The sequence below is a fragment of the Macrosteles quadrilineatus genome, unplaced genomic scaffold (genome assembly GCF_028750875.1).
Source record: "Macrosteles quadrilineatus isolate MER2022 unplaced genomic scaffold, UCM_ALF_1.0 Scaffold_8__2_contigs__length_117827958, whole genome shotgun sequence".
Lineage (NCBI taxonomy): Eukaryota > Metazoa > Arthropoda > Insecta > Hemiptera > Cicadellidae > Macrosteles > Macrosteles quadrilineatus.
The window spans coordinates 80930913-80952819 of NW_026542601.1; the positions used below are offsets into that span (position 1 = coordinate 80930913).

At 34.7% G+C, this 21907-nt stretch overlaps 2 protein-coding genes across 2 annotated transcripts in view; one reads left to right on the forward strand and one right to left on the reverse strand.

Moving 5' to 3' along the window:
• Positions 1-1642: 1642 nt before the first annotated feature.
• Positions 1643-4154, reverse strand: LOC129001617 (defense protein l(2)34Fc-like). Its single transcript, XM_054428979.1, has 4 exons — positions 4117-4154; positions 3045-3351; positions 2290-2381; positions 1643-2021 (listed from the first exon to the last, which is right to left on the reverse strand). Exons 2-4 carry the CDS (start codon positions 3348-3350, stop codon positions 1901-1903), a joined length of 519 nt encoding a protein of 172 aa, XP_054284954.1. The 5' UTR covers position 3351; positions 4117-4154; the 3' UTR covers positions 1643-1900.
• A 2257-nt stretch (positions 4155-6411) lies between these two features.
• Positions 6412-21907, forward strand: part of LOC128999881 (MPN domain-containing protein-like) — a 37462-nt gene continuing 21966 nt past the window's right edge. Inside the window, exons 1-2 of the mRNA XM_054426619.1 lie at positions 6412-6604; positions 9961-10035. Coding sequence (XP_054282594.1) covers positions 10020-10035 — 16 coding nt within the window. The 5' untranslated portion in view covers positions 6412-6604; positions 9961-10019. The remainder of the gene's footprint in view (positions 6605-9960; positions 10036-21907) is intronic.

Consider the following 21907-nt stretch of genomic DNA (forward strand, 5'->3'; position numbering starts at 1 on the left):
AGACGGTCGTGGGTCTATTGCTTTCACACTATACGATTTGTAATCGTACGAGTAATAAATCGAAACCCCCCACTCCACCAGTACAGAGTTCATTGATACTTCAGTGGAAAGTTTTGTGGAGTATGGATCGGGAGAAAATTATTGCTGCGCTAATTATTTACAGACGCAGGAAAAGAAATAAACGCGGCCGTCTGCACTGGGTACATCCCATAAATGTAAAACGTGAGGAAGTGGGTGTGTTTAATACATTATTCGAAGATTTGAGGAACGATGAAGCCAAGTTTTTTAACTATTTTCTTATGTCGTATGCACACTTCTTCCCAGGCTTTTCTTGTAGCAATTCTATCTTTGTAAACGTCCAATGTTTTAACCCATAAAACTAAACATTTGATTCAACAAGTGAAATTAAAACTTCAAGGTCTATTGCATCCATTTGAACTATATTAAGACAACTGAAACTAATTACAACAACTGAATACTATACAGTGCGCACAGGTAATTAAACTCAATAACCAAACAATTAAACTGAAAAACGAAATAAAAACTATATAGCAAAAACGCGGCGAACTGCACTCGAGGAGGGCTCCCGCACGACTAACAACCGTGTAGTGTGAAAAGGCCCATATGGTCACATGGTCCACTAGCAGTAGCACGACTCGTGCGGGAGTCGGATACCAACCGTGTGCACCTACGGTCGCTACGGTGCACCTACGGTCGCTACGGTGCACCTACGGGTGAAAATCGTACACGGTTGGTAATCGTATAATGTGAAAGGGGCTATAAGCTCCAATGCGATACAACAAATACGACTAATAACCGCACGAGCAAAAACGTATAGTGTGAAAGGAGTGTATGGCTGCTATTTTATTTAACCTAATAAAAATGTCTGTAAATGGGTCTACCCTGGAAATAACACTAACTAAAAAATGATAATATTCTATAAAATATCTATGTTAATAAGGAATAATAGAAAGCCAAATAACTAAAACAGCTTACGAAAACAAATTGCATTTAAACTGGTAACGGTAACCTAATAACCTATTGTACTTCAATAATATTAATTAACCAGAAATGCAGGGCCTACCTTTAAATAAACTGGATGTGAAATCAATTTCATAAAAGTATACAGTTAGTGAGTTAGTATTTGACTTATACATGAACGAACAATACTCCTACATCACTATATAAAATAAACCCATAAATTAAAAGAGAAAATCAGATTTTCTCAAAAATGGCCCAAACAATTTTAATAAAAAAAATTAATTAAGGTTTGATGAAAATTTGTATGGTCCTTATCATTTTAAACAAAATATTGCAACACCCCAATTGCTGTAAAAATTACAGTTCAAAAGTTGTTGCAACTTTTGTGATTTCCCTTATAAATTATAGTCACTCCCTCCGCTTACTCATATTAAAGGTTGTTGCCAAGCTAATGGGAAAAAGCATGTTTCAGATTGCTGTTACCGTTTATTTTCAGTAAAAAATTTTGTTTAAGTTGGTATAGGGTAATAAAAAAAAGAATTATTAAACAAACAACAAAATATGTTGGATATAAATTAATTTAGGCCTGTGATAAATTAGATTTTCAATGTGAAAAGGCAAATACAAACACACATCACTAAAGTAATTAAAAATTCCTACTTTAATGAACATTACATTTCACATTTTAAGACGTCATGTAAAAGGTGAACAATCTGGTTAAAGTTGTACAAATATAAAAAAATATGTTAGCTTACAAAACTTACAACTTAGGGAATATAACAATGGATTTAATTTTTGACAGTTTTTGCCTGTTTTCCATAATTGATTTCTTAGTACATTACATAAAAAGTAGTGCATTAGTTTAATTATTGATTTAAATCTTTGGGTGCTGTTGAGTTTGATGTTTATAACAACGTAACTAAGGCTGTGTGGGATTTGTGGTTGGTGTTTGCCGTCTTGGTGAGTCTTCTTGAATTACTTGTAGTTTTCTTGCAGGATGACGGACCCAGTAAACTTGCCTGGATTGGGCAACTGTAGTGCTATAAATAAATAAATAAAAATTAATGTTTTTTTTTATTTACGCTAGTGAGAATTTTAGTAGAAGCAACTCAAATTATTTGAGAGAAAATTGGTAGTAGACTAGGTAGAGATTAAAATGAAAATTTATTGAAACTTTTCAAGTGATTATAATAACCTATTTTGTGAAGGTTATACAATCCAGGCTCACTGTTTATTATGTTATGATTTAATTTTGTTCAATTAGTTAATCTTGAAATTGTTGCACACACACAATATTTTTGTACTCACAAAAAGGTGACGTTGCCAACAAAGTCAATATCCGGAAGCCAGCGCATATGAGCTTCTGTTTTAGGCTCAGAATCAAGGTGTATGGCAGTATTCTAAAAAATCAAAAATGCTTATTTCACTCTCGTTAGTTTCATAAATAATTTTTTTAAACAGAATAAAATCCTAGCAAGTGCATGTGTTAAACACACTAGCTCAAATACAAGTTCACTGTGAAAGAACTCGAAACCGTCAAATACAACTTACATACAGGATATACTGTTGACCGTTTGTATCGTATTTTGTCAACGTATAGCACAATTCAATATATTTATAATAGCTATTTTTTTAACTTTGAATAGGTAGCCTAAAAGTTAAAAAATATGTACTACTAATTGAATTTATCTAAATCACATATTGGTCTAAACAGTATACAAAATTAGGAACTCAATAATTTTAAAGCCAAACTTACAAAGGGGTATTCTTAAAGTGACAAACCATGCAGGTGTGATGCTTTGAAATTTGAGCATTTCAATAGCTTGATGTTTCCTTTCAAAAGCCTACCTAAAATTGATGCTATGGATATTTCAAGTTGCAATGTTGTTAACCCCTAATAGATGACACTACGGAATTTTCCTCCAGACGCATTTCTTTTTATAGGAAATGTGTGTTATCACCATATTTGATGTATTTACCATAGTCCCCCTAGTCAAACGTAACAAATTACTTATTTATTTAATTTTTGTGCTATGGAATTTACTACTTTGTATAATACTTACAGCAAACACGCCAAAGCAAGTCATGACTCTAATGTCCACACAGCCGGTGTCAAACTCTCCGATTGGTTTACCAGTGTCATCCCTAGCCTGGACCATAAACCCAGAAAACTGCACATCTGGATTGGCAGATTTGATTGCAAAATGCGCAGAGAGACGGTTAGGAATAACGTCGCTGTGTAGGTAGAACTGGTAGGGAGGGGGAGATTTCTGGGGAGTTCCTCCATGACTGGGGTCCATTGTCTCACAAGCATCCGGAGGTTCTGCGGCCACCGTAGCAATCAGGAACAGAAACCATCCCACCACCATTCTGAAACCAAACCAGGCTATATATGAACACAAGAAAACATGCTTATGGGACTACGTACCTTGTGCTTTTAGCTCTAGTAGGTTGTGCCAGAAATATACTTGTGACGAGCAAAGAAGAGCTCAAGCAGCAATCATGGAGAAATTCCTATCGCACAGGGCATAGTGTCTTCCTCCACCGTGAGTTTTGTAGTACTGTACATGAGAGCTAGGAGGTGGTGTTGGACTATGCCCTAGACACCAGTGACTAGTGCCAGACATCACTGAATGTTTTACCTCTGTACCTACCTTACTTCTCTGTACTGGTGTTCTTATGGCAACCACTCTGCATCCAAGCAAGGCTATGTAGTACTGTAGTAGGAACACATGGTAAACAGGTATCCATATAACAATCATAGAAACTTCAACGCCAAGCTACTAAGATAACATGGAGCAAAGCCAATAAGGTTTTATCCTCACTATGAGTGGGAAATGTTCTTGATTTTGCCACAAATGTGGGAGATGTCAAACATAGCAAAGACAGCTATGTCTCAACCCCCGTAATCATCTAACAGAATTAAGGTAAAATAGCCTTTTATTTATTAATTATTTATTCTCAGATCTATACTATATACTTCCGTAGAGGTTCTGTACAAATTGTTATTTAAAAGGGACTTTACAGAGAGAATAAAAAATGAGCATTATTTTCATCAAGCAGGTTAAAATACAATATGAGCTAATCTTGTTCAAATAAACAATAATGATCAAACTAAAAATATTGACTACTTACACTGAACAGGGGAGTGATTCATCACAAGTATCATTTGTTAACTGATAAGCTATACACAGAATGATTTAATGATAAGACTGCTACAATTTATTAATCTCTTAAGCTTACACCTCCATCATCATAATAGTTTCAATGCATTGGCATTGGGAGTATTTGGCAAGAAAACTAATAAAGTGTGATTCTTTGTAAAATATTAATAGCCTAGTATAAAATAAATACATTTGCCAAGTTTGGTCAAAACATAGGTACCTACCTAAACAAGCTAACTAGAACATTTTACAATATTCTCCATAAGAATAACATAAGAATTTTATATTTACAATTTTTTTGAATTTTCTCCCTTACCAATAACCACACAAAAACAATTTGATACAAGTTTTTTAAGCTCTTTAAAAAGGTTTGGAGGTACATTGATAAATTTGAAATTAAATTGATAAATTTTTTCAGCAAGGCCTTTGACACTATTTACCATGGCATTGACATTTAATTAGAAAAGGTTAAAGTTTCCATGGCTTGAATGCAAAAAGCCTTGACTTTCTGAGGTTCTATCTGGCCGAGCGTGGGCAGCTGGTGTCCCTAAATGGTAAAAGCTCAAGTATCAGAAACCTAACCCATGGCGTTCCGCAGGTTGTCGAAGCTATAGAGTGCTGTCGAGTTGAACTTAGCTTTAAATCAATCTCTAAATGTTGCATGTACTGTACCTGGTTCCGGCCAAACTATCTCTTTTTAAATCGAGATAAAACCCAATCTATTGTTTTCGTTTTCAGTCTCCGAAAAATTGAGCATGAGGTGACGAGTGTAAAGCTTTTAGGCATTTACCTAGACTTTAAGCTAGATATTGGAACAGCCATATTGACTATTGTAGCCGACTGGCAAGACTAGGTAAATGGTCACTTACTTCGTAAGTTAAGGCACTGTGTATCAAAAGATTGTTTAAGGACTGCGTGAATGTGGCCTTTTTCCAGAACACGATCACATAATATGGAGGACTTTGGGGTGCCGCTCCTGGAGTTGAGAGGGTCCTACTTCTAAAAAAAAGGCTATAAGAATAGTAGCAGGGGCCAAGTGCCTGGATCCGGGGCTGGATCACTGTGAGCAAGGCTGAATCCCTCATGACAGTTTATAATCTTTTTATCTATCAGACCCTCGTCAAAACTAAGGAGGAGGTGGGCGCTCAGGAGCGACATCCACTCTTACAATACGAGAAGTAAATAGGATTAAACCTTCTTCTTTTTGATGGCAATTTGTCGTGGTGGCACCTTGACCCTTGACGCGCTCCCACCACTCCTACACGACGCTCCCATATAGTATCATGTGTGTAGCGAGCATAAAGCCTCGTTCACACGGTGCGAGTTTACAAGCTACTCGCCAGCGTGTAAGAAGCCGGCGAGTTGGCGAGTGTGCTTGTATTCGTTCACACGGACCTTGTCCACTCGCAGACGTGTAGAAAGACGTTGGCGAGAGCACTTGTAGTCGTTCACACGATGCTTTTCCACTCGCTCAGTAGCTGGCTTGAACCAAATCCTCCAACATCTTTGAGTACATAACATGCGCACAAGCACAAGCAACTGCGTTCACACTGGGCTACTTTACACACCTACTCGCTCAAAAGCTGGCGAGTTGGCGTGTAAAGTAGCGGCAGCGTCAACTTTTTCCAGATCTTTTTTACAAGCAGCTTTTGAGCGAGTACGTCGTTCACACTGAGCTATTTTACTAGCTGCGTGTTAAAAAGCCGGAGTGTAGCTTGTAAACTCGCCCCGTGTGAACGGGGCTTAAACTAACTCGCCTCGTGTGAACGGGGCTATAGAGATGAATGTGGATGGATCGGGATGGATCACTGAGCTATAATTCTAACTGGAGGTAGCACTGAATGTCAAAGATGCGTGTCGCCAGCCGCCATGTTTGCGTGAGGTGGGTGTCCATAAGAAGCCATGTTATTGCTATGACAAAAAAACTCACTGCTATACAACCTAGTTATAAGAAGCCATGTTATTGCTATATGGTAAGAAAACTTACTGCTATACCAACCTAACAAAATCAGCGACTCGCTTTTGACAGACTTCTGCCATGGCAGTGCTACCTCCAGTTATAATTTTAGCTCTGTGGGATGGATAGCGAGCGTCTGTTTTGTGGTCGGTGATCGAGACAGCTTCACTTCAAGTGGTTCAAGTTCACTGCTTCACTTTCGCTGCGCTTCGACTTCAACAGACGAACTAGAGACAAGAGACAACTAAACAAAACAAAATACATAACAAAAAAAGCAGTACACAAACACTGTCACTGTAGTACTAGTAAGCTGTCCGTAATTTTCTCCTGTCATCTAAACTGTCAAAGGGAAAGGAAAGGACTGTAAGAATTAATTACCCTTTACTACTGACTGTATGAACTAGGCAAAGTTATATGAATCAACACAAAGTGTGTATTTATCTTGTATCCAACCAGCTATAGAATCATACGCTGTCACTATCTCAATCCTAGGAAAATTCAGGTAAGACTAGGCCTATAATCAAGCTCTATAATAGTACATACAGGCATATCTTGAGATCCTTACATACAAAGTAATCAAGAATTTTATAATGATTTGATATTTCGTTTTGATATAAGACACAACTTCAGCAGTACAGGGTTCATTGATTCAAGGCTAGGCCTAGGCCAAATAGGCCTACTAACTGGTCTTTTTTTGGTATTTATTCCGTATAGGTGCCTCCAAACGAATTGTTAATTTTGATATCTTACTTTATAGTTTTTTACCTCCTGAATCCAAATATACCATTATTTTTCACCGCTGATAAATATTTCTCAAGATATCGCCGTAAAAACATGCTTAACATTACAATAAACGAGATAGGATGGATAACATTTCAAGTGATTCTGTAGTCAAATAACTTAATGTTCTCTATAATAGGAATTTCGTCACATTATGGAGATATAGATGGACTGGTGGACTAATTACTTGTAGTTCTTATTTAGGCATGTCAGGGTGGTAGGTCGTGCTGTATGTGAATTGGTGACTGCATTAAGTCCTTTGAAGGTAGGTTAGATTAGGAAGGTAAAGTTTAGGTTATAATGTGTTTTTACAGTTCCATTTAACCCTAGCAGTGGCCAACCGTCGTCTGGTGGCGGTTTGACGTTGATGCTTAGAATGGCCAGCCGTCGTCTGGTGACGGTATGGGCCGAAATTATTTTAACGGTAAAAAAAAAAACACTTATAATCAACTCAGATGAGAATAATATATATACCATTCGAAAGATCACATTCTGAACTTTCGTTTTATTACATAAACAAACCCTGTAGCAGGTATATAACAATGTCACGACGATTAGAAATCAAATGAATTTTTGGCGCGGCACGACTTTAGCAGCAGCCGACCCTTGGGAACTGGCAAAACACGTCTTGTTTGGCATTACCCTGCTCGGGTAATTTACGTCTTGGGATGTTGCGGGTGGTACCACTGGATAGCCATTGATTTTATCTTCATTGTGGTAGTGATATTTTAGAACTAAATATTGATTGGGCAACCGGTACGATTTTATGAAAACAGCTGTTTTTGAAATTTCTTACAAATGGCCAACCGTCGTCAGGTGACTGTATGGAAAATACAAATTACATAGGCCTACAGTGTAAGTTATTATTATATAATATTTCATTTTTAAGAGGAAGAAATGTAGCTTGTGATAGTTTCTTTTGGTTGTATTTTGAGGTTTTCCGTTTATTTATATTATTATTATGCCCCTAGCACGTAAAAACAAAAATTTTTACCCAACATGTTATACATTTTTATGTAGGTAATTGAAATACACTACAAGATGTTTATGTTGGGTTGAAGTAAAAACATTTGGTACAAAAGTTTTATAGGGCCTACTAAATACTATGATTTTTTTTCTCACAAAATCGTTAAAATACAAAAACATTATTTTATTTATAAATAAAAAATATTTTTACCATCAACTTTATGACTTTTTTTGATTCCTTACTTCATTAGCTTTACAAACATGTATATATCATTATTAGTATACACATATATTATATCACTTTTTACAACACAAACTAAACACTGTACGGTTTTTAATTTTTTCGGTTCTCCGTTTGTTATATTTCGCCCCAAAAACTTATTAAAAAAATATATTTTCTTAACATGTTATATTTTCTATATAGGGAATTAGATTGTCTACAAAATGTATATAATGAATTTCCCATTAAAAATCCGTAGAAAAAAAAATACGGAAACCGCTTTTGAAATAAAAAAAAAAGATTTTTATATTTTATTCACTTTACCGAAAAAATACACTATCTAAATCATTATTATATTACTATTTCTAGATCCTCCGGTTCTTTCCGAACAAAATGAATATGAGGTTGACTAGGTTTACTTGTACGGTTGAATTGTTACAAATTTTCAAAAAAAGGTCTGCAAAATCGCCCAAATGGGTTGGCCATTCCCCACTTCTAACATTGGCCACTGCTAGGGTTAAATATTATTACATACATGTTTACCTTCGGGCCAGTAACTTAATTTGTTTATGTTTACGATCCATACAATTTCTGTTCCAATATCCGAAGATACTATTAAGTTAATATAGGAACAAAAAGAGTAAAAAGACCAACCCAACCACATGACTGAATGGGCCATCAATAATATATTTTAAGTATATATGCTCACTATGTGTATTTAGAAGTCAGGGTGTCCGAAAATGAATGCCGGGATTTTAAACGTGCATTGATAGCCCACTATTCAAAGGTACGGTATCATTCAATACTATTCAATAATATACCATCGGTAGGCCACCATTCAAGATAACTAAACAATTTAAACGTCCAATTGGAGTCAAAATTACCAAGTTTTGTCTTTCCGTGCAGCAAGGAAGGAAACATTAACCTTGGCATGCGCAAAATGGGTGGGCTGTGGCAGGCCACCTTTGTGAATCAAACGCTTGATGTCAGTCGCCAGTACGATGTTCTTGGCGCAACAAAAAGCACAGTGTGGCATAGTTTGAAACTGAAACCAGCTGTCCTTGGTCATTTGAGCTTTTAATAAATGATCCTGACTAATGAAACAGCTGGTCTTAGTCAGTAACAAGGCTACACAAGGAATCACACTTCATTCTACTCTCATCCTTTTTAATTTTGATGTCCCCAGAGATCAAAAACACCAAATTCGTAAAAATTTGTATGGATGTATATACGTGTCAAAATAAGAAGGGGAAGTTTACAAGCTACAAGCCGGATTTTTTACACACAGCTAGTAAAATAGCTCAGTGTGAACGATGTACTCACTCAAAAGCTGCTTGTAAAAAAGCTCTGGAAAAAGTTGACGCTGCCGCTACTTTAGACGCCAACTCGCCAGCTTTCGAGCGAGTAAGCGTGTAAACTCGCCCCGTGTGAACGAGGCTTTACAATACCTGCAGACTGCCTGGATAGTGGATAGTGGTCCTCGAACATCCAACAGGATTACACGTTTCGGTATACAGTATTGTTATACCATCATCAGATCCTTTACAACATGAAATGTACATGTGTGTCTGTGAACTTGATAACTCGAGTAGGTAATTTGGTTTGATTTTGATGAAATTTGGCCTGAATGTGTAAGGTGATATGAAGTTGAATGAGTTTGCGGTCTGCGGACCATCGAAAACCTGGGGTTGTTTTTAGGGTAATCAAATTATGTGATTTTACAAATTGAAAATGTCCAATTCTCATTACAACCATCTTGTAGAGCTAAAAACAATTATGTACTTTAAAGCATTGTTGTGACAGTTTAAGGCAGAAAATTTCAAAAACTGTAGCCTAAATCAATCACTGTAGCTGTGTTCAATTATTTAAGATTAAAAGTGTGTTTTTTTCAGGATTCCTTATTTGTTGATCCAGAAAAAAAAATTCTTTCAAGAAGGTTGAAAAGTGCTTCATGAAAAATAAAATGAGTAAGTTGTGTCAGTTAATTTTGTCCACGGTTTAACTCAAATGAGGGCATATGCTATTTAATTTTAATAAAGAGGTTAATGTCAGTTTTGTTTTCACTTTTTGAAATTGTCACCTTTTTTAAAAACTGATATGAGAATCTACAGTGTTGGGAAGTAGCGCTCTACAAGTAGCGACGCTACAGTATAGCAACGCTACAGTAGCGTGCTACTTTTTTTGTAGCGTTAGCTGTAGCTTCGCTACTTATATGATTTTGTAGCTTTAGCTGTAGCTAGCTACATTTTTAAAGTAGTTGTAGCGGAATTTTAGCTACTTTTCTCGCTACATTAGCATTGTTTGAGATAGTGATCTTTATCATAACCTCAACCTTACGTGAAACAACCTCTTTCAAACTGAGATTTTCTAAAAAAATTAGGCCTACTTTCTTGGCTTTATACAGCTGGTAGCAGCCGTTTCATTCCCTATTACAACACTGTGTGGACATGGAGGCCAGTAAATGAGTGTTATCCACATTTTGGCTCTCATTTCCTTAATTTACTACTCTATGATTACTATCAGATAAAATAAAATCGCTAGATGCAGACGACGTTTAAACGTTACCGGTGACAAGAGAAGCTATTGAATGCTTGCAAGTGATTGACAGGGAAATTAGTAATCAATTTAGTTTCTTTATTATATCGATAGTGTTTCAACTTGGGTTTTAATGGAAACCAACACTAAACCTTAAAATAATGAGAAAGCTCTATCAACCTTTGCTTCAGCTGTTGATTGTGGTTCATCATCACAAGCCCTTCCTTGGTTAGATTACGAAGATTTTTCAAAGGTTTAGTTTACTAAATTAACAAAGAGGAAATTACCTGATGAGATTTAAGATATGCCTAGACTACATGATAATTGTAATGAAAAAATCTCCATATAACATGAAACTTACATTGAAAATAAACGGTATCAGCATTCTGACACATACTTTCTCCCATAAGTTTGTCAAAAACTTATGAAACATCATGAAATTGTCAAAAACCTTTATCATGTGTAAGTGGTGAGAGTAGATAACTGTATACGCAAATGAGATTTGTAAAATTTTGTTCAGAATTTAAAGGATTATAACATGCTAAATTTTTTTTCAAAATCATTCGGGCCAATTTTGAGGTAATCCGATTTTTCTGTTATTTTAAGGGGGTTTTATGGTAAAATGACATAATTTACAATAACTTTTGAACCGTAATTTTTACAGAAATGTGATTTGTACCATTTTGTTCAGAATATAAAGGACTATAACATACTAAATTTTTATCAAAATTGTTCGGGCCATTTTTGGGAAAATCATATTTTTTCGTTATTTTATGGGGTTTTTATAGGAAAATCCCCCATTAAAAATAAAAATTTCCAAAAAATTAAAAAAAAACTATCAAAACTGTAAGGAGTATAACATACTATGTTAAATCAAAACCGGATGTTTTTCTAAAATCCAATTTTTTGTTGTTTTATGGGGTTTTTATGGGAAAATAACATATTTGACCATAACTTTTGAACCGTAATTTTTACAGATATGGGGTTTGTACCATTTTATTCAGAATTTAAAGGGCTACAACATACTAAATTTTTATCAAAATCGTTCGGGCCGTTTTCGAGAAAATCTGTTTTTTCCGGTTTTTTATGGGTTTTTATGGGAAAATTCCCATTAAAAATCAAAATTTCAAAAAAATGAAAAAAACGCCTGGAGATACCATGGATTAGAACCTACATACCAAATTTCATCGAAATCGGACCACAGGTGTGGTCTCTAGCTCTGTACACATCCAGACACACAGACACACACACACATACGGGGTTTTACCGAATACTCGCAAACACCTAATTGTGGCATCTTTCAACCTGCGGCCACCAGTGGATGAAGGATGGTGGTAGAAACATGTCTGCATCGATATTTTTAATGAACACTCCATTTTAACATCTAACATTCCAGTTTTTAAATTGTGGCACCATGCCACAAATCGGTATATATCAACAGTGTGTGGACAGGATGCCACTAATGCGTTGTAGTGCTTGAGCGGTGTGTGCGCCCCCCCTACTTCTCGCGTGCGCTGTTGCCAGTTCTCCGTTCTAGTTCCTTCATTCCGTTCTGTATTCATGTGGCTATGCCCTAGCCGCTGTAGCTCATTTCCCGCGCTCATGACGTCGTCTTTTATTAGTGTAAGGATTTTATATGAAGTTTTTTTCAAAGCTCCAATAATTTTTACAATTATTGGATTTAAAGTCAATGGACCAAATGAAATGTCGTGAGGATTACATAAAACTACATGCTATTTTGTTGATATTTTATCGTCACATTGTATGTATGGTTTACGAACTGAGATACTTGGAATAAAGGCCTTAATGTGCTGGGTAAATCATCAGTTTCATGGGAATCTATATATTAATTACGTAAGCCGATTCTTTGCGTCAAAATTGTGGGCGACTGGGAAGTCGTAGAACGACGTGAGAGGGCTCAAATTAAAGGTCTTTATCCCGTGACGGCGGGAAAAGTAGTGAAATTCCCAAAATCTTAACACAAAATTAGATATAACGTACAATGTTCTCCATAAGAATAGCATTAGAAGGCATTTACTGCTGATTTTTGTTTACTTCAATCCAGCTGATCGTGATTTTATCATTAGCAAGTAAGCTTCAAAAACTTCAAAAAAACTTCATCGATTTGTTCACCTAACATAGTACTATTTACAGTGGTATTTTCTACATTAATTTGACATTTAGATTTACAGATTTCCTTAATATTTACAGCCCAAGTGTAAATATTAAGGAAATCTGTAAATCTAAATGTCAAATTAATGTAGAAAATACCACTGTAAATAGTACTATGTTAGGTGAACAAATCGATGAAGTTTTTTTAGAAATAACAAAATAAATAACATATTACCGGTAGCTGCAATTATGGATGATTTTGATTTTACTGTAAATAATAATGCTAAAACAAATAACAATGAAAATCAAGAATACTTAAAAATTTTACAGGTTAATATCCAGTCTATTAGGAACAAAATGTTAGAATTAGAACACTTTTGTGCCATAGAGCAAGTGCATGTAATTTGTCTGTCTGAACATTGGTTAGAGGAGCGGGAAGTTGAATTCTTTGTTCCTAAAGATTTTATTGCTGCAGATATCATGTGTAGGAAAAGTATAAAAAATGGTGGGGTAGGAATATTTTTAAGAGAAGGGTTAACCTTCACCAAAATAGATGTTAGCTTATTTTGCATTGAGCTTCATTGTGAATTTAGCTGTATTAAAATAATTGATTATGATCTTATAGTTTTAAGTGTTTACAGATCCCCTAGTGGTGATATTGGTTTGTTTCTGGAAAATTTTGAGCTTGCTGTGAAAAAGCTGATAAAGTCATTTAAATTTGTAGCCATTGCAGGTGATTTTAACATAGAAATGATAAAAATGGAAAAGAAGACATCTATTGAATTTGTCAATCTGTTACGAAGTCTAAATTTAGTTTGTACAAATAAAAAACCTACAAGAGGAAAATCATGCATAGATAATATAATTGTAAACTTTTCATCAGATTTATATAACATAAATACAGTAGGAGGTTGTTTTGCAGACCATGAACCTTTAATATTAGATTTTTTACAGAAAACTATAAAACAATGTAACAACTCAAAAGAAGGAACAAAACAAATAATACGAAGGCAAAATGAAAGTAATATTAAACACTTTGTTGATCAATTGGTACAAGAGAAATGGGAAATGATAATGGACTATAAAATGGGTAAAATAAATGAGCAATTACTATTTGATGAATTTTTTAAGAGATTAGTATCTTTGTGGCATTTTAGTTCCCCATTAGTTAAGTGCAAACAAAACAATAGACATAAGAAAGGAAAACTTAATTGGTATAATGAAAAGTTAAGGAAACTTAGGGAAAAAATGCTTCTTTGTTTTTCTGTTTATAAGAGCTTACTCAAACATAAATCAAATAATTTGGAAAATGCCTATAGAACCTATATTGATTGTAAAAAGGCCTACAATCGTGAAATAAAATTAGCCAAAAAGCAAGCTTTTGAAAGATATATTGATAAGGCCCCCAACAGGTGCAAGGCTGCTTGGGAAGTTATATCGCATGAATATTCTCCTACATCAACTAAGTCGGAGGTTTTGGATGCTGACAATCTCAATAACTATTTTATTGAATGTGTTAATGAGCTAGAAAATGAAATCCCTCTCACCAACACACCTGCGCATGAGTTGCTGGGGACTCCCCCTATAGGACAATTACATTTCCAATGGAGGGAGGTATCATGGCAAGAGGTTAACAATGTTGTAGCTTATTTCTCAAATTCAAAAGCTATGGATCATTACTGGTTTTCAAATTATAGCATCAAACAAATAATTCATTTTATAAGTGAGCCTCTGGCTTTTTGTATTAGTAAATGTTTGAAAATTGGTTATTTCTCTGACCTTCTCAAAATTTCTAAAATTATTCCAGTATATAAAAAAGGTGATAAAAATCTTCCTAGTAATTATCGCCCTATTTCAATAGTGCCAATCTTTTCCAAAATTTTTGAATGTCTCATGCATAAACAAATGAATGAATATTTTGAAAATAATAATTTATTGACAAATTCACAGTTTGGATTTCGAGAGGGTAAATCAACAACTGCAGCTGTCTTAGAAGTAATTAATAAATCTTTAAATGCATTTGAAAATAAAGAAACTGTTTCATTAACTTTATTTGATCTTACAAAAGCTTTTGACTCTGTACCTTTTGATATTTTATTCAAAAAACTTGAATTTTATGGTATTACAGGTGAAACTTTAAAAATTTTAAAATCCTATTTAACTAATAGAAAGCAGTATGTATCTGTTGGAGGCAGTCAGTCTAACTTAAGATTGGTTGAAGTAGGTGTTCCACAGGGCTCGGTTTTGGGACCCTTCTTGTTTTTAATCTCGATAAATGACCTGCCGAGGAATGTTGATGTAGACACTATTGTATATGCTGATGACACAACTTTGATTGCAACAAATAGAGATATCCATGAGCTTGATTTAATTACTAATGAATCAATAACATCAGCACTAAATTGGTTTTCTTCAAATAAATTGACATGTAATCAAGAAAAAACACAGAAAATTCTTTTGAGTCTATCCCCACTTGACAATGAATTAAAATCTGTAAAATTATTAGGCTTCCAAATTGATTCAAAATTAAATTGGCAAGAGCACATAGAAATCACTTGTAAAAAAATTTCCAGAGTAAATTATCTAATTTGGAAACTCAGAGATTTTGTTAGTAATGAATACCTTCGGATTACTTATTTTGGTTTTTTTCAATCTCATATTTCTTACGGGATTATACTATGGGGACACTCCCCCCACACCCATGAAATTCTTTTATTACAAAAAAAAGTCATACGAACAATCTGTGGGGCTGGCCCTGTGGATAGCTGTCGACTTCTTTTTATAGACCTTAAAATTATGACCGTTGTAAATTTGTATATTTTTCACATACTCCTCTACACTAAAGCCAATCTTCATCAATTCACTTGTAGAGAGAGTATACACTCTTACAATACAAGAGGCAAATCCAATCTAGATATCCCTGCTCATAGATTGGCCAAAACAGATAACTGCCATAAAATAAATTGCATACGGTTTTTTAATAAATTAGGTCTGGCAGCAAAACAGGTTCCTTTTAATAGGTTTAAGTCTAAAATGTTTGAGTGGCTCATCCAAAATCCATATTACTGTATAACAGAGTACTTAGTTTCTGATGTTAATATTAATTTTTAATTTAGAACCCACTGTATTTTATAGCTTTAGTTTTTATTTCTATTGTTGACTATGTCTATTCCTTGTAAAAGGTCAATGACAATAACGATCTTGATTCTTGATTCTTGATTCTTGATTCTTGATTCTTACATTTGGATTACTCATTTGCCAGTCAATTCTGCAATGTAATGTATACTATATAAAGGGATAACGTTACCTTTAATAATCAAGACTTTTTAGTTATGTCAAAGTTGAAATAAATTGTTTTCAAGATTTAAGAAACGATTCAAGATTAAAAGAAGATCTTCTTTGTTTTTATTTCAAAACATATGTAAAAGATTTATTCCAATTTTTTTTTTAATTTACTAACATTTATATTTGAGATTTATTATAGTGTTTAATCAATATTTTGTATGAAGTGGAATAACCTCAACGGTTACTCTTAGAAAACAATTTGGGAATAGAGATGAAGTAGGTTCGTACAGGTATTTAAACGAACCAAAAATATTTATGTCGTGATTAGTTTCGATAACTGGGTAATGGAACCCTAACTAGCCGCAAAATAGTTGGTAATTAGACGTTGACTAGGCCCTTTTTTTGTAGAATATGTAAATCAATCGCACCTTTAGGAGGATCAACACCACATACTTACACTAGGCTAATAGCGGTTTTTTAATGTTGATCACAAACAAATTTAGTTCCAAGTTCTGTCAACGGGATGCCTTTACTTAAGAATAATTTTGTTAAACCTTTACAAAATGAGCATAGACTTAGAAATAATAACTGGGTAGGGTATCTCAACACACCATTTTTTGCCTTTTCTTATTTGACGAAGACAATTTCCAATACTGTATTTCAATCGGGGAAGCCTTGTTATCAGCATTAACAAAAAAACCAAAGCTACCTTAATAAACCAATATTTATTCATAAACATGTTTGCTGCCTTTAGCAGTTAAACTCAGGAATCATTCAAATTCTTTATTGAACATAACGTTATCAACAAAAGCAAACAAAGACAAACAACAAACTGTTTTGTTTTTTTTTTGCACAAAAGATGTGTTGTAGTGGGATATCTAGGCCTATCCTGACATATAGATAATTTGATTCTGAGTTTGTTTAAATATTCCAACAATAATTCCTTTTCCGTAGCTTTTTAGGGACTATGTCCCTACAAGCCACTAGTTTACATTAAAATACGCAATAAGTATGACTCCGTTTTTTCTGTATGCATATAATTAATTCATGGTAATGTAAAAGTATGCGTAACGAATTTTTCACCTCACTATGATGTTTTTAGCTGTTTTACATACATTTAGCTGGTTTATATTGGTGGCTGAAAGTTACGTTTTGCTGGCCATGCCAGCTGTCATCGTCATATGGGGACCGAGCAGGGGTTTACATCCCTAGGGCCGCAAAATCACTTGTTCGCCTATTTACTTAAAACATTAATGTATATTAAATGCACAAGCTGTATCCATGGCATTGCAATAGACTTGTTTTTTGTCACAGCTGCCTAGACAACTATTTATTGTTATTTTTGATTTTGCTGATTCCTCAAAATATTTCACATAAATAAGAGGGACGTTATATTGCAAAACATACTTGGGTAAAAAAAACCGCTCGTACCACGAGCCAAAATGGGTTTGCAGCTCTCGATCGTTTTACGTTCTCAACTTCGTCCCGAACTTAAAACCCGATATCGAGTCGGCAAAACCTCACTTTAGGCCCTAGGTACGAAATATACTATTTTTTTACGGTGGAATTAGAGACCCAAAGATTCTCACCCCGTTGCGAAGCATGGGCAGATAGTTAGTTATAAGATTATAAAGTCTTTACTGTTTTGTCTGTACATTGCGTAGACTCATGAAGTGTTTGGTTATTTCTACGTTGTATATAATAAGATAGCCGAAACGAGTCTTGTGTATATATCTGTACGTTTGTTTGATTCTTACTGTCATTGTGCCTGTAACGCAAAAATTCCAATTCACGTGCCCTACCTTGGGAAAACTAGAGTACCGTTCATGATCCAAATAGTTTTGTAATTGTTTGAATAAATTTGCCAAGTTTGATAAAAATATATCCATAAACAAGCAAACTACAACATTTTACAATATTCTTTATATGAATAACAAGGGAATTTTAAATTTACAATTTTTGAATTTGTCCTGTTACCAATAACCGTACAAAAACACTTTGATATACTAAATTATTTGTTTTCTAAGCTATTTAAAAAGGTCTGGATATAAATTGGGAAATTTTGTATTTTTAAGGTAACGTTTTTCTCCATTTCATATATTAGTAACAATATGTATAGTATCAAATTCAGTAATAACATTGACTACTGTATTTAAACCTTAACACAAGTGTTTATATATTCATTGAGGCTATACTGGTGCTACCGCTGATGGCTTAAGCTAAGTTTACACTAGCATGTAGCAGTGGCGCCACTTTTACTGGCTTCAAAGTGGCGCCAAAAATGGACCGTGTAAACCCCTAATGACGCGCCATTTTTAGTGGAGAGGCGCAGTGGCGAGCCAACTGGAGTGACGCCACAAATATATGTTTTGACAAATATTAGTGGCGCCAGTAGCGACTGACGCGCCATCTGTACTGACGGGTTACTTCCGGTGACCCGTGTAAACCACAGTGCCAGTGCTAGTAACGGACGTCTAGCTCCATTTTTATTTGTTTACCTAGCTTGATCTCTGTATAAACGTGTGTTTTTCGGTGTTAATTAGTATAATCTTTGTTTAATTTTATACAGTGAAATTTTTGTGGTTTAATCCGACTCACAATGTCACGTGCTTCCTCCAATAACTCTTCACTAACCACATCAATCACTGTTCCTAACACATTCCGAACACTCTCAATGTAATCGGACATTTTGAAGGTAATCAGACAACAGCTACAAAATAAAACCAACCATTTCTGTGCAAAAAACTCCATGAAAATGGCGCCATTAACAGTGGCATGGCTTGAACACTCCCTTTTGTGTGTAAACCGCTAGTGTCATGACACTAAAACTGGCGCGATTTAGTGGCGCCACTGCTACATGCTAGTGTAAACTTAGCTTTATGCATGTGTACGTTAGTAGCTAGCAGACAATTTGCCAACTAGGAACATGAAATCAGCTGTTCCCCGTCCTCACTGTCGCGGTTGCTCGCCTAGCATGTCAACAGCTGACTGCTGTAAAAATTGGATGAGGCGACAGTAACTTTTTCTAGTACGCTTCTTTACCATGGCATCTGCTAATTCAATTTTGTCCTAAAAAATGTATACACATCTCTAAGATTTGTTGCCAACTAACAAGCAATTTAAATAAAAAAAAAAAAAAAAAAAACTATTGTTAATCATCCTGCAAAACTGCTAATAATTCATGATCAAATTTTCATCAGAATTCCGTTAGTTTAAATCAACGATCACATAAGACCAATAGATGGAGCACATCTATATATCTAACATACAAGCAGTTGAAGCCAGGTCCGCCATCTTAGTGCAGGTTAGAAGTGGTAGATGCCAATGAAAACGGCACCAAAACTCAATGTCCAGCTTCAAAATAACTTGACATTTAGACTAAAGGTAAATCGTTGACACTTCGTGTGAAAGATGTCAATTAGTCTAGGACACTATTGGTTCTAATTAAAAGCTCAAAAGTTAATATTTTCTATTTTAAATCTTGAAATAAAGTCGGTACTTTTAAATGAGTTTTTAAATATGACATAACAAAGTTCGTCGGCTGCTACTGTTTTTATTTCTTCGTCAGGTAAGTAAAAAAACGGTGGATTTTGTGGCTAAAGAGCTCAATTTCTTGGATAATATTTTTTTTTAATTTTTATAAAGGAGAGTTGTATAAAGAGTTTCAGAAACCATCTTGTGACTTTGAAAATTTTTACATTGTAAACCAAACGCTAAACCTTTAACACACTTTAATACGATATAGATACATATATTATAAATTAATTTGTAGCTTTTTATAATTTTTCTTTCACCCAACAAGTTTTTGTAATTATTGTTAACTAACTTTTTCTAAGATACGGTAAACGCTAGGAAACAAATTAAAAGCGTATTTTAAAGGCCATTGTTCAACCGTCATGAATTGTTACATACCAACCTTTAGGGCCCATTGGTGACATTGGGGGGTGGAAGTCTAAATTTAGTTCATTACAATTACGTCAATGACCTTGAGCTCTGCTAGTAAGATGCTGTGGTATGGTAGCGTGTCGGAGAGAAGGGTTATTGTTCATGCTTACTCATTCGCTCTTACCCACAAACAAATTTATTTCAAGCCTAAAATGAAGAATGTAGATCTAACTTCTATATTCGTTTGGAAAACGTCAGTAAGAGGCAAGCTGGGCAAGTCTAGACTGTTCCTATGTCTGCGCGGTCCATCACTAGTTACTTTCTTTACTTATTTTTTTTGAAAGCCTATGTGTCGATTATGTATCTTGAGCAATGTAAAATCAAGATGACGTTGTTCAAACTAAGATATAAGTTTGGACTTCCTTGTTTGACCAAAATGGTCGCCTACAGAGCAACAGAAGAATCTACAATTTCTTATAAAATCAGTTTTATTGACATTTGCAGACAGTTTTATATAATTGTTTTAAGGAAACCCAAAATCTATTGGCAATCATAAGTTAATATGATTTGAACTTTTTGCCTTATACAAATGAAATACCATGTGCATATTGGTCCTCTGGTCCTGTTAATACAATTTTTTGAAGGGTTTCTTTTATTATTTAAAACTATATCATTGCACAAGCATTTTCAAGGACTCTCTGCAGTTTTGCGTACTCTTGCAACTACTAATTCAAGAATCAGTTTGATGACCGATTAAAAATATTGTGTTTATACGTTATAAAGATTCAACTGTTAAATATCATAGTTTTTGAGGGTGGGACTGGAAATTTAGACTATATTAAAGATTTGCATTCATAGTAGAACATTATATACTTTAAGTAAACCAACAGAAAAAGATTGTTTAAAATTTTCAAGTTCATTTTAGAACAAACTGTTTGCTCCGCCTCCCAGTTAGCTGAGAATTTCAAGAAGTAGAAACATATTAAATAAATAATAAGTGAAGTTAAATATACTCCACAGTGATTTTAAAAAACATTACACAAACTTCACGGATGCCAATATACTTCTAACAACCTTACTAGGAATTTCCTAAAACTGATATTGTACGTTGAAATAGGTTTATCTATCTATCTATTCTATTCTATATTCTATTCTATTCTATCTATATAAATAAAATTAGAGTTTTGTCTGTACATTGCTTAGAATAATGAACTTTTTGGTTATTTTTACATTTCATAGGTCAGAGAAACCGAATCAAACCTTATCTCAATTTCTGTCTGTCTGTCTGTCTGTCTGTCTGTCTGTCTATCTGTCATTCTCTTGGTAACGCTAAAATACGCACTTTATTACAACTACTCCTCAATAACTATAGCACTGTCCCGCCTGAAACTTATTTTCCAAATACTATACATATATGAGATGGTTTTAGACGTATTTCATCGAATATGAGACAGTTAGATATTTAACAGTAAACCCTTGAAAATCAAGTTTTTGTCGATTTTTGACGTGGAATTTCTGGAAGCCCATGTTAACCTTATGAGAAATGAAATTATTGAATCTTAACAGCTGTTTCAATTAAACAAGTTGGTTCTGTTCTGTGATGTTCAATAGCATTAAAGTTACAAGGATTACCAACAGGGTGCAGCACTAGCACTATTATTTCTTTTACATTTATGACAACAGCTAATTTGCAACCTGGAGGCGAGTGAGCGTAGCGAACGAGCTAACCTGAAGGCAAGTGAGCGTAGCGAACGAGCTAACCTGAAGGAAAGTGAGCGCAGCGAACGAGCTCCAACATACAGGTGAGTGAGCGTAGCGAACGAACTTCAACCAGGACGTGATTGAGCCATGCAAACGAGATCAGATAGTAAAAATAAAAGTAAGCCTACCGTTATAGGATCGACCGGCAGACACAGAGGTAATTTAACCTTTTATTGATTGTCATACCGATCCGGAACAACAAAAAACAACATAAAATGAAGCTATGTATAATAGTTTGGCCAGCATATCTTAAAATATGCA